We start from the raw sequence: 13,042 nt of genomic DNA on the forward strand, positions 1-13,042 counted from the left end.
AGCCTCATTTGAGATCCTCTATAGCTATCAAGTCATATACCACTTTTAACCCTTTATTTTTTAACCCTATAAAAAGGTTTTTTGGACAGTTAGAGGTTCCCCATCAATTCCTGTCCCTCTCCAGGACAGCAGTAAAAACCTGGACTATAAACCTTCCTCTCCCAATCAAAATAAAATAGTATTGGTTGGAGTTAGACTTTAAGGCCTCATGCACACTGGACGTTAAAACGTTATAAAAATGCCAGTAGCTTTGCAGTGTTTTATTTCAAGTTAGTGCTATAGCATTTTTTTCAGCGTTAGCGTTTTTAGCTTTCTTAAAAACAAAAAAGATTTTTCTTGAATGGATCAAAACACTGGTGACCTGCGTTTGAGTGTTTATCTGCGTTTTTACAGCTGAAAAACTCCTCAGAACCCAATAGTTTTGGGGGGTTTTTCCAGCCAAAAAACATTTGACGACAGCCTATGTGTGCATGGACGCATAGGATAACATGCTGGAGAGTCAGTGTAGGGAAAAAAAAAGTCTGAAGCCAAAAACATCCCATGTGCATGAGGCCTAAACAAAAAACAAACAGCGAAACAAACACATATGGTTAAGATGTGACTAGAGAACATTTGTTTTTAGGTCTAACAGGAGCCAGGATTAGTGGTTCATGTCAAACCTAATTTCTATTGGCCTATTCACATTAGAAGCTCTGTGGTAAAGCCTTTAATCTAAAGAAAAAAAAAAAAAAAAAAAAAAAAAAAAGTTTGTCTTGCTTCTCTGCATTCTCTTACATTAAAGACAAATGCTAGGCAGCAATAAAAGAATTGTAATGGAAGAACATATTTCTTGTATTTCTAGGTGATACTCAACGCACATACCCGTGTCTACACCTACCAGTTCTGCTTGTGATGACCATTGCTGACACTGACCCCTCCCCACCCACGCTTTTTTTTTTTTTTTTTTTATATCATGTAGTACAGTAAACTTATAGTAAATGCAGTAAGGAGCCGGCCACATTCCAGCACTGAGAGCAGAGGAAGTATGACACTTTCTAACATAACTTTCAATGATATTACTACACGCAGTTATACTAATGCTGGCCATACACTATGGGGGGGCTAGGCCAAAATTCCATCATATTTGCCAGTTGGTTTGTTTTTTGGCCAGTTAATGGGCACAAATCGAAAATCATTGGGACGTTTGAGACGAAAAAACGGATAGGTTTGGAAATTTTTCTGCTGAACAATAAATTGAAAGTTTAATGTGTTTTAGTATTCGCTCTTGTGGCCAAACGTTCATTTTTCAAAAATGGGTTTGGCAGATTTTTTCGTAGTGTATGGCCAGCATAAGTCTCTACAATTGCTACAAAGTATCCATCGAGTTTATAACACAAACCACGGCATACCCAGTGTGAACAAAGCAAATAATTTTAGTAACAATTATCCTCGCATGAGCAATTAACACTTATTACTGTTAGAACAGGACACAACAGTCTTTCAGTTAGTCTGTAATTTTAGTTTTAGATGCAATTTAATTTTACAGCATTCAGAAAAACAAAACAAAAAATAAAAACATACACAAAAGGTCTGTCTGGTTATAACAAGAATGGACTAAAAAGAACAAAGTCAGAAAGCACACAGTCTCATTTATGCAATATCACAGTACCTGGCACTCAAATCTGTGTTCACTGGAAATACTGATTAAATCAGTTGGAGAGGAATAACAGTGGGACTGTCAGACGGCAAAAAACAAAAACAACAAAACAAGTGAAAATAAGCAAAAATGCAGAAGAGAGAAGGGTAAGTCACTGCACAACAAAGATGAGAATTCCCATTTGTATTTGCCAAAAGGAAATCTCTCTAGCAGGTTATGCGAGCTCTTCATAAGGTCATGTCACAAACTGCCTAGAAAGCTCAGCTGGACACGTACACCGATTAGCCTTAACATTATGGCCACCCACCTAATACCAAGTCCCACTTTTTGCCATCAAAACAGCCCTGACCCATTGTGGCATGGATACCACTAGACCTCTAAAGGTATGCTGTAATATTTGGCACCAAGCCATCAGTAGCAGATCCTTAAAGTCCTGTAGCTACAGTAGCGCTTCTATTTGATTGGACTACAAGAGCCAGCCTTGGCTCCCCACATGCATCAATGAGCCTTAGTCGCCCATTGCCCTGTTGGTTTTTCTTTATCTACTTGAAAGGTCTCAATTACGATCCAAACTGGGCACCCCAAAAGTGTTGCGAGAAGACAGGGCAGCCATGTGTTCAAAATTCCTAAGTCAGCCGTGCCATTTTGTAACAAGAAGACACAAGAGCAGTTTACACAATCCTAGGAACGAATCTTATACAATTAAACTTTTAGCTTTATTCCAAACACCCTTATCAGTTCAATAGGATTAGCAGACTAACAATACACATCTCAGTCTCATAACCATCATAAAACTTTCCAGCTGTCTGGTTTGAGTAACTAGAATTTTAACAGACATTCTTCTGTGCCAAGACCCCTTTCACATTGTACAGCCCTGGGCGTCAGCAGTAAAGCCGCGCTATTTTTAGCTGCACTATTCGGCCGCTAGCGGTTTTAACCCCCAAAGCGGCCAAAAAGGGTTTAAATCCACCCGCAAAATGCCACCACATTGGCGGTATGACAACTTTATTTCAATGGGCAGGAGCAGTGAGTTGACTGCGCCAAAGAAGCTGCTGGCAGGACTTTGACACCCTGCCAGCGCAACACTCCAGTGTGAAAGCCCTGGGGCTTTCACACTGGAGTGAATGGAGGAGCTGTTTTAGGCAGGTTTGTTGGTGCCATTTTTAACGCTGTAGCGCCTGCAAAACACCCCAGTGTGAAAGGAGGGGTCTAATAGTAAAAGATTTATCACCTGTCCTGAATAGCTCAGCTGGTTGAACAGTCAAATACACATTTGCAGCTGGCTGTCATTAGCAAAGAATCCAAATTTTGAGAGCCCTTTCATACCGAGTCGCTTTACAGGCACTACAGCGCCAAGGCTATTTTCACACCGAGGTGCTTTACAGGCATTACAGCTAAAAAATAGCGCTTGTAAAAATGCTTTCACACTGGAGTGGTGCACTTACAGGACAGTAAAAAAAAAAGTCCAACAAGCCACATCTTTGCTGCGCTGTAGGAACAGTGTATACACCACTCCTAAAGCTCCCCTGCCCACTGAAAAAAAAAAAAAAATTAAAAAAATTAAAAAAAGGGGGCAGCGGCGCTTTTAACCCCTTTTTCAGCCGCTAGTGGGGGTTAAAACTGTCCAGCTAGCGGCCGAATAGCACCTCTAAGACGACGGTAAAGCAGCGCTAAAAAAACAAACAAAAAACCCCCCAAAAACGCTGCTTTACCGCCAACGCTCGCCCCAGTGTGAAAGGGCTCTAATGTACTTAACTTCTGAGCTAACAGTCCTACAACCAGAACAAGGACATAGTTAACAGTTTAAGGCAATTAGCAGCATTATAAGCCCAAACACCTCTCCTAGGTGAAATGGCCAAGCAATATCCATCATACTTAGTATTAAACAGTAATTTCATGAACACACACTGACAACTCCATCGACCAATCCTCAGACTCATTTGTGAGATTGTCTGTACCCTCAAGGACCAGAAAAGAGGGGCTGCATCAGCGGTCTAGAGTTATCCTTCTACCATCAAAGAAGGAACATCAACAAAGACTTACGAGACACTGCGATCGTTGTTGCGGTGCGTCAATCTGACACATCGCAACTCCGATCTAGGTAGAGCGTTTCTGACAGACTCTCTACCATGTGATCAGCCGTGTCCAATCATGGCTAATCACGATGTAAACAGGAAGAGCCATTGATCAGCCTTTCCTCACTCGCTTCTGTCAGACGCGAGTAAAGGAGAGCTGATCGGCTGCTCCTGACGGAGGGGGTTCTGCGCTGATTGAGGATGCCCACACTAGAAACCCAGGGACACCACCAGGGATGTTACCACCAGGTATGCCACCCTAGACCACCAGTGATAGCAATCAGTGCCCACAATGGTCATCACTGATTAACATCCATCCGTGACACCTATCCGTGAAAAAACAAAAAAAAACACACACTTATTTACGAAGCTTTGTAACAAAAAAAAAACAAATTTTGAAAAAAAAATTTGTTTGTTTAATAAAAATCCCAGAGGTGATCAAATACCACCAAAAGCAAGCTCTATTTGTAGGAATAAAATTATAAAAATTAAGATTGGGTACAGTGTTGTGTGACCACGCAATTGCCAAAGTGGGACAGCACTGAAAGCTGAAAATTGGTCTGGGCAGGAAGATGTACAAGTGCTCTGTATTGGCGTGGTTAAGTAGTAGTTGAAGTCGGGGCTCTAAAATCGTACTACTTTAAAAAACGTACCCGGTGTGATGGCAGGCTTCTACTTGTCTTGCAATACAAATAGCAACTATCGCCCTTTTATCCAGCTAAAATGTATACCGTATTTATCGGGGTATAACACGCACCCCAAGTTCAGGAGGGCATTTTAAGGAAAAAAAGTTTTAGGAGGGAAGTTTAAGGGAAAAAAAAAAACCTTACATTTAAATGCCCGTCAATGCAGCCTTAGTGTGCATCTGCAGCCTTAGTGTGCATCTGCAGCCTTAGTGTGCATCTGCAGCCTTAGTGTGCATCTGCAGCCTTGTCCATAATTGCAGAATGATCAGTGTAATTTGCAGCTTGCCAGTGTCATTTCCAGCTCACCCAGCGCCGTTTGCAGCCTTGCCCATGTTTAAATATCCCGCCGCCGAGACAGACCGAGCGGCGCCGAAAAAGACAGAGCCGTCTGCTCGGCTCCGCTCGTAGTCCCGCCTCCCTGCTGTTTCTGGAGCGAGCGTTGCCGAAAAAGACCGAGCCGACTCTACTGTGTATTCGGCTTGGCTTGCAGTCCCGCCCAGTACACAGTAGAGTCGGCTCGGTCTTTATCGGCAGCGCTCGCTCCAGAAACAGCAGGGAGGCGGGACTACGAGCGGAGCCGAGCAGACGGCTGTCTTTTTCGGCGCCACTCGGTCTTTTAGCCTCACAGACAGTGGGGATCGGCGTATAACACGCACCCACGACTTTCCCCCGATTTTAAGGGGGGAAAAAGTGCGTGTTATACGCCAATACAGTAATTTTGCAAGAAAGAAAAAAAAACACGCAGACCAAGTTAACTGCAATCTAAAGTTTTACTGTAGTCTAATTTTTAAACCCTTTTAATATCTGTTTTATGATTGGTTCTTTTTAAAAATATTGTTTGCATCTTTATTTTCAAAGATTTACAAAATCATTAATATGGTCTCTAAAGCACTAATGCATAATTTAGAGAAACCCTGTCTTTGAAGAGCACTACTATATGGCAAATCTCTGGATATACCCGTCTGTGGTGACAGTGTGTTTTACTTTTATATTAAGTCATATTTGTCATCGCCAATTGTTAGTGTGATTGTTTGATATTTTAGGATTAAAAGATCTGGCGGCAACGATTGACATGGGGTATAAAGGGTTATCTGCATAGTTAACCATAACCAGCTACAATTGCTTATTTGGCTGGCACTTATATCATGGTCCCGCAAGCTGGAAAATCTGCAGGGTGAGGTTGAGCGTCATTGTTGTGCATCAGTGACAGTGCGGTGCGAGATTGCTCAACCATTTGGCAAGGGGGCTAGAGTACAATGCCACATCCATCACACTGACCACTGCAGACCAGAAACATCCCACAAGAGCTGCAATTTTGGAGTTGGTCTGACCCAGACGTCTAGGCATTACAATTTGGTCCTTGTCAAATTCACTCAAATCTGTAAGCTTGGTCATTTTTTCTGCTTTCAACACCTCAACTTCAGAAGCAACATGTTCATTTGCTGCCAAATATATCCTCACCCACTTTCAGGCGCCATTGTAATGGATGTTCACTTTATCCCTTAGTGGTCATAGGGTCATGGCCAATTGGTGTATAGCAAGATTATGATTGCTCAATTAAACAGTTTTTCTGGTACCTTCAAAATTTACATACTTTAAAGTAAATCTTAAAAAAGCAGACCTTAAAAATCTGTATGGAGAAAAGTCAGTCTGTATGTATTCGCATCTCCATACTCTGACTTTAAGGGTCCTTTCACACGGGCTTGTCCGCTTGTTCAGTGGGGGATTGATCCACTGATCTCCACTGTGCTGAGACCGATCAGAGCTTCGCCCCGCTCTATGTGGAAATTGGATGAAAACGGACCACCTGTCCGGTTTCGACTGATGAAAAACAGGGTCACCATGCGTCTGGATATCACGTACAGGACAGCAGCGGATGTCAGTGGACATGTCACTGCTGGCATCTGCCACTCCATAAGATTGGGGCTCTGATCAGGTCCGCCTGAAAAATTGACAGGCGGACCTGATCGGGAAGCTTGTGTGAAAGGGGCCTTATGGCCCATGTTAGCAGGCTGTTCAAGTCAGAACTGGTAATGGGAATGCAAAAGTGGTTTGATGTAGATTAGAAGAAGAGCAAGTCAAATACACCAGTCAATGAATGTTGAATGATCCCAGCATCTAAAAACTAAGGTTAAATGCAAATTTCATCCACCTGGAAGCAAAATTTTCCCCATCAACACAGGCCAAAAAACCTACAGGACTGACACTGATTTGGGGATGCAGCTGATTTAGGTTATGGATAGCAGGTAATCAGAACTTTCACAACATATTAGATAGTCAGTGTACTTGTATGTGGATTTTACACAAAACTGAAAATCTATTTGTTAATAACCTCTGAAATATATGGTCTCAGTACATCATAACTCTTTATAGCGCAATTCCTACCTGCCCAGGGAATGTTCCCTTACCACAGGTGTTACTACATATCATTACTGCTGCCAAGAAAACAGTACTGGTGATGTATATCCTTAGTAACATTAGCAGATGCAGGTTCAATATGCAACCTGGTAAACCTTTAAACAATTTTTTTCTTTTATTGGCCCAACTAAAATAAATTATCCTTATGACCAGAATGAATATTTTTTGTTTTTAAATATTTTCCATGGTTTATGCTTCTGATGAGCGGCTATGGGGCCGCGAAACGCGTCAAGCCTTACATTTTACTACCATGGACCAACTTATATTCTCTACGGTTTTATTCAGGTCTATATTCATTCAGTATATGAATTATGCTTATTCCTTTATTTTTTATTTTCATTTATTGTATTTTTTTCCCCTCGTTTCATTTTTTGCTATATTTAGTTTTGTTTTTAAATTTATTTGTGTTTGTAAAAATGTATCCATTGTCTGTTCTACAACGGTTTCAATGATTTAAGACTACTATGTAACTTATGTTGTAAATGATTAAATGCTTTTGGAGGTTATATACCTATTTAGTTGTACGTTAGATTATACAACATGAATAAACAGTATTTCCCATTCACTTGACTTTCTTTTGTGCTGCTGTGTGCCTCATATAAAGTCCCACCACTTCTCAATTTTAATCCTTAGTAACATTATCAGCAGTATAAAATATGATAAATATTAATGGTTAACCAAAGTAACAGACTTACTGTTCTGGCATATCGATGGTTTCCCATGCCCGTAAATGCGTCACTTGCTGGCATAGGGGAAGATAAATGTGTCCGACTCTTCTCTGACTGAGACTGAAGGGAAAAAAAAAAAAAAAAAAAAAAAAAAAAAAAAAAAACTCAGTATTGGTAAAGAAGTTTTTTTTTTTTTTTTTTTTTTATGTATATTAAAAAGTGTAACACATAACTGGGCAAACCTGGCCACTCCAAATGTTTTTACACAAATTGGCATTTAATAGTAGAATGCAGATTATATAAAGAAGAAATGCTAAACCAAAAGCAGTCAGTAAACTTTTTTGGACTGTGCTGCAGCAGGACCAGTGTACTGCACACCCCCGCTACCTGCAGCCGAGGGCAAGGCTCGGTTCACACTGCCGCAACATGGGATCTGACTTGAGACCCCAAGTCGCATGACATGTGAAATCCCATGTTAGTCAATGAGCTGTCTTAATTAGCACTATGGACAGCGCTCTGACTTTAGAAACGGTTCCTTTACTACTTCAAGGTGACTATCAGACTTGTGCCCATAGACTTTATTGGAAGTCGCCTCCAAATCTGACCCTCATCTATATCGATGCGACTTAAAAGCGGACAATTCAGTCATTAACTGAAAGTCACTTCAAAGTTGCATCAAGTCACATGAAAGTAGTACTTAAGTCGCCAGCAATTCTTCAGGAAGCCAGTTGGCAAAGTCACACAAAGTCACTTGAGTTTCAGGGCACAGTAGTGTGAACTGAGCCTGAGGGCATTTATTTGCTTTAAATTCCCATTATTAATGTGATTGAAAAAAAAAAAAAAAAAATATAGGAGTTCATCAGAAGAAGCTGAGAAGAAAGTCAGCTCTGCCCAGGTACATAAAACCTAAAGTGGATGATAGTGGAGGGTTCACTGCTAGATGCATACAAATTAAAAGAAGAATTATATCCAAAACCTAAGTGTGCAATATGTTGCAGCTTACCAAGCTTAAAATGTGGTGGCCGCATTATTTATGTTTTAGGCTTTTCCCCCCCGTTTCCACCTGGTGATCTGGCAAGTAGCACACCTCCCGCATTAGTGCACCACTGTGAATGAATGATCACATTTGGACATCAGCCATTGTCAGTCTGGGAGAAGGGAGTGTCAGCTGTACTAGCAGATTTAAATACACCAAGGAATTGAACTCAAAGTCCATCTAATCCTGTATAAGTAGCTACATCAATTTTTTCATGGAAAGATAAAAATTTTACTTAAAAAATAAAAGCTAATCATAGTAAGCAACCCTGCCAACGTTAAATAGTTTGTAACTGCAAAAGAGCTTGTTCTTTTGATAAACAGACTTACTGGTTGGATCACCAGATGAAAAAATGGAAAAAAAGCCTAAAAAAGAAAAAAAACAAATGCAGCCATCCCATCTAAATATTGGAAAGCTGCAATAAAAAGTATTTTTGGTTTAATATTTCTGTGTGTATAAAATGGCCAAATTTTCATTTCACAAGATGAGCTCACAGGACCTAGCCTTAGTAACTTGTACCTTTGACACAGACCAGTAAAGCTCTGTGGGTGAATAACATGCCTAAATTGGGTCAAGCAACCTGCTAAATGTAAACACATCTGCACACAGTGACAGATTTGCAGAACTATTAGACCTTTTACCTAAGACACTGGATATTATTTGTTTAAAACAGAAAATAACTGCTTTAGACAGTACTCTAACCCCACAGCAAGCAGCTCTTCCCTGTTAAAAGGACATGCCATTAACCACTTTCAGACCGGACCATTTTGCTGGTAAATGACCAGAGGTCTTTTTACAATTTGGCACTGCGCTGCTTTAACTGGTAATTGCGCGGTAATGCAATGTTGTACCCAAACAAAATTTGCGTCCTTTTCTTCCCACAAATAGAGCTTTCTTTTGATGGTATTTGATTGCCTCTGCGATTTTTATTTTTTGCGATATAAACGTAAAAAGACCGAAAATTTTGAAAAAAAATGATATTTTCTACTTTTTGTTATTAGAAAAAGCCAATAAACTCAATTTTAGTCATACATTTAGGCCAAAATGTATTCAGCCACATGTCTTTGGTAAAAAAAAAAAGTCAATAATTGTATATTTATTGGTTTGCGCAAAAGTTGTCACATCTACAAACTAAGGTACGTTTTCTGGAATTTACGCAGCTTTTAGTTTACGACTGCCTATCTCATTTCTTGAGGTGCTAAAATGGCAGGGCAGTACAAAACCCCCCCAAATGACCCCATTTTGGAAAGTAGACACCCTAAGGAAATTGATAAGTGGCATGTTGAGCCCATTGAATATTTTATTTTTTTGCCTCAAGCGATTGAATAATGACAAAAAAAAATTTTTTTTTTTTTTTTTTTACACAAAGTTGTCACTAAATGATATATTGCTCACACATGCTATGGGCATATGTGAAATGACACCCCAAAATAAATTCTGCTGCTTCTCCCGAGTACGGGGATACCACATATGTGGGACTTTTTGGGAGCCTAGCCGCGTACGGGGCCCCGAAAACCAAGAACCGCCTTCAGGTTTTCTAAGGGCGTAAATATTTGACTTCACTCCTCACTACCTATTACAGTTTTGAAGGCCATAAAATGCCAAGATGGCACAAAACCCCCACAAATGACCCCATTTTAGAAAGTAGACACCCCAAGCTATTTGCTGAGAGGCATGTTGAGTCCATGGAATATTTTATATTTTGCCACAAGTTGCGGGAAAATTACAAACTTTTTTTTTTTTTTTTCACAAAGTTGTCACTAAATGATATATTGCTCACGCATGCCATGGGCATATGTGAAATGACACCCCAAAATAAATTCTGCTGCTTCTCCTGAGTACGGGGATACCACATATGTGGGACTTTTTGGGAGCCTAGCCGCGTACGGGGCCCCGAAAACCAAGCACCGCCTTCAGGCTTTCTAAGGGCGTTACAGTTTTGAAGGCCATAAAATGCCAAGATGGCACAAACCCCCCCCCCCCCCAAATGACCCCATTTTGCAAAGTAGACACCCCTAAATTTAGGGGTACACTAGTGAGACTAGGTAATAAATGGCGGGTGCCCTGAAACTATAAAAAAATAACTAACCAACCAGCGTCACCTGTAACAGTTATATGGTGATCACTGGTGAAAGGGTTAACTAGGGGGCAATCAGGGGGCTTTATGCGGTAGTATATGGGGGTCCCTGGCGCTATAAAAAGCTGCGGCAAACCTAAATACCTACCTGCCTAACTAGCGTCACCTGTGACACTAATACAGCGATCAGAAAAACGATCGCTTATTAGGCTGGGTTCACACTGGAGCGATGCGGGAACGCCACGAATCCGCGGCGGGTTCCCGCATCACATGCCTCCCGGCGGCAGTTCACACTGCCCTATGCGAACTGCTGGGAGTGTCAGTGAAATGTTAATGACACCCCCAGATCAGTTCGCATATCGCAGTGCGATCTGCAAACTCGGATCGCATGGTGTGAACACCCATGCGATCCGATTCTGCTGCGGACCAAAAAAAGGGTCCCGTGCGAGTTTGCGGCGGGTGCGACACGAATTCAGCCATACTATCTGTATTGCTGAACTCGAATCGCACAGAGATCGGATGTGATTTGCACTGCAGTGCGAATCACATCCGTTCTCATAAACCGCTGCAATGTGAACCCAGCCTTAGTGACACTGGCGACGGGGGGTGATCACGGGGTTAAACCTTTATTGGGGGGGTTAGGGGGGGTACCTTAGAACTAAAGGGGGCTAACCCTAACTGCCCTAACAGTTATTACAGTCACAAATGACACCCGCCGGGTGATCAGGGGGTTAAACCTTTATTAGGTAATAAATGGCGGGTGCCCTGAAACTATAAAAAAATAACTAACCAACCAGCATCACCTGTAACAGTTATATGGTGATCACTGGTGAAAGGGTTAACTAGGGGGCAATCAGGGGGCTTTATGCGGTAGTATATGGGGGTCCCTGGCGCTATAAAAAGCTGCGGCGAACCTAAATACCTACCTGCCTAACTAGCGTCACCTGTGACACTAATACAGCGATCAGAAAAACGATCGCTTATTAGGCTGGGTTCACACTGGAGCGATGCGGGAACGCCACGAATCCGCGGCGGGTTCCCGCATCGCATGCCTCCCGGCGGCAGTTCACACTGCCCTATGCGAACTGCTGGGAGTGTCAGTGAAATGTTAATGACACCCCCAGATCAGTTCGCATATCGCAGTGCGATCTGCAAACTCGGATCGCATGGTGTGAACACCCATGCGATCCGATTCTGCTGCGGGCCAAAAAAAGGGTCCTGTGCGAATTTGCGGCGGGTGCGATGCGAATTCAGCCATACTATCTGTATGGCTGAACTCGAATCGCACAGAGATCGGATGTGATTTGCACTGCAGTGCGGTGCGAATCACATTCGTTCTCATAAACCGCTGCAATGTGAACCCAGCCTTAGTGACACTGGCGACGGGGGGTGATCACAGGGTTAAACCTTTATTGGGGGGGTTAGGGGGGTACATTAGAACTAAAGGGGGCTAACCCTAACTGCCCTAACAGTTATTACAGTCACAAATGACACCAATGCAAAAAAAAAAAAAAAAAAATGACATTGGTGTCACTGTGACTGGGGGGCAGGGGTAATTGGGGGGGTGATCGGGGGGGTGTGAGTGTGCCTGGCATGTTCTACTGTGTAGTGTCGTGTTGGTGCAACTCACCGATCCTCTCTCCTCGGTGTCGGAACGAAAAATACAGACACGGAGGAGAGAATACATCACTTCCTCTCCTGTGTTTACATTACAGGAGAGGAAGTGATGTCACGGAGCATTTTCATTCGTCGGGAGCGATCGCGAGGGGGTGGCCATGAATGAATGGCCGTCCCCTCGTCCGGGATCGCTCCCGAACGAATACCGACCGCCGCAGGCACCGGGCGGGGGCCCGATCGGGCCCCCGACCCGCGGACAGGCAAGGACGTACATGTAAGCCCTTATGCCTGCCCGTGCCATTCTGTCGACGTACATCGTCGTGCGGCGGTCGGCAAGTGGTTAAAGCCCATGTTAAAATTACACCAACTATACACAATTTAAAAAAGGATAACACCCATCAATTGGACATCATTAATTTCAGAGCGCAATCAACCTCAGGTTGATGGAGCATTTTACGGTTTCAAATATCACATATAATGCAATCCTATGTATTGCCCACAAGGTGGCAACAACCAACCGATAATAAACATTTCTAAAAAACACAACTTTTCCTCTGCCATTTGGCGATTCCAATTTTACAAAGTAATCTTTAAAACTGACATACTTTCTAAAAATACTGATTAGCATTAAAGTTCAACAACTTTTCAGGTGAAATCAGCCACTGGGAAGTATTTGTGTACTGCGGTTGCCATTTAAAGCGTTTCAGGGAGGAGGAGGAGAAGTGGCTTTCAGGCTTTATTGAAATCTATACAGGTTGACTGGTGCTTTTAACTCCTACCACACCAATCATCCCTTACTGCCCAGGTATCAGATTAGGCATCAGGGCAT

The 13,042-nt window shown here is 42.2% G+C and overlaps 1 protein-coding gene across 2 annotated transcripts in view; it reads right to left on the bottom strand.

Moving 5' to 3' along the window:
• CERT1 (ceramide transporter 1) overlaps positions 1-13,042 on the bottom strand; it is a 164,189-nt gene that overhangs the window by 25,585 nt on the left and 125,562 nt on the right. Inside the window, exons 10-11 of one of the 2 annotated variants that reach the window (XM_077462546.1) lie at positions 7,511-7,603; positions 1,649-1,714 (exon numbers count right to left, since the gene is read on the bottom strand). In XM_077462546.1, coding sequence (XP_077318672.1) covers positions 1,649-1,714; positions 7,511-7,603 — 159 coding nt within the window. The remainder of the gene's footprint in view (positions 1-1,648; positions 1,715-7,510; positions 7,604-13,042) is intronic. The other variant, XM_077462547.1, reaches the window with a different exon arrangement.

The sequence above is a fragment of the Lithobates pipiens genome, unplaced genomic scaffold (genome assembly GCF_037356315.1).
Source record: "Lithobates pipiens isolate NorthernLeopardFrog02 unplaced genomic scaffold, aLitPip1_a1.2 Scaffold_3, whole genome shotgun sequence".
Classification (NCBI taxonomy): domain Eukaryota; kingdom Metazoa; phylum Chordata; class Amphibia; order Anura; family Ranidae; genus Lithobates; species Lithobates pipiens.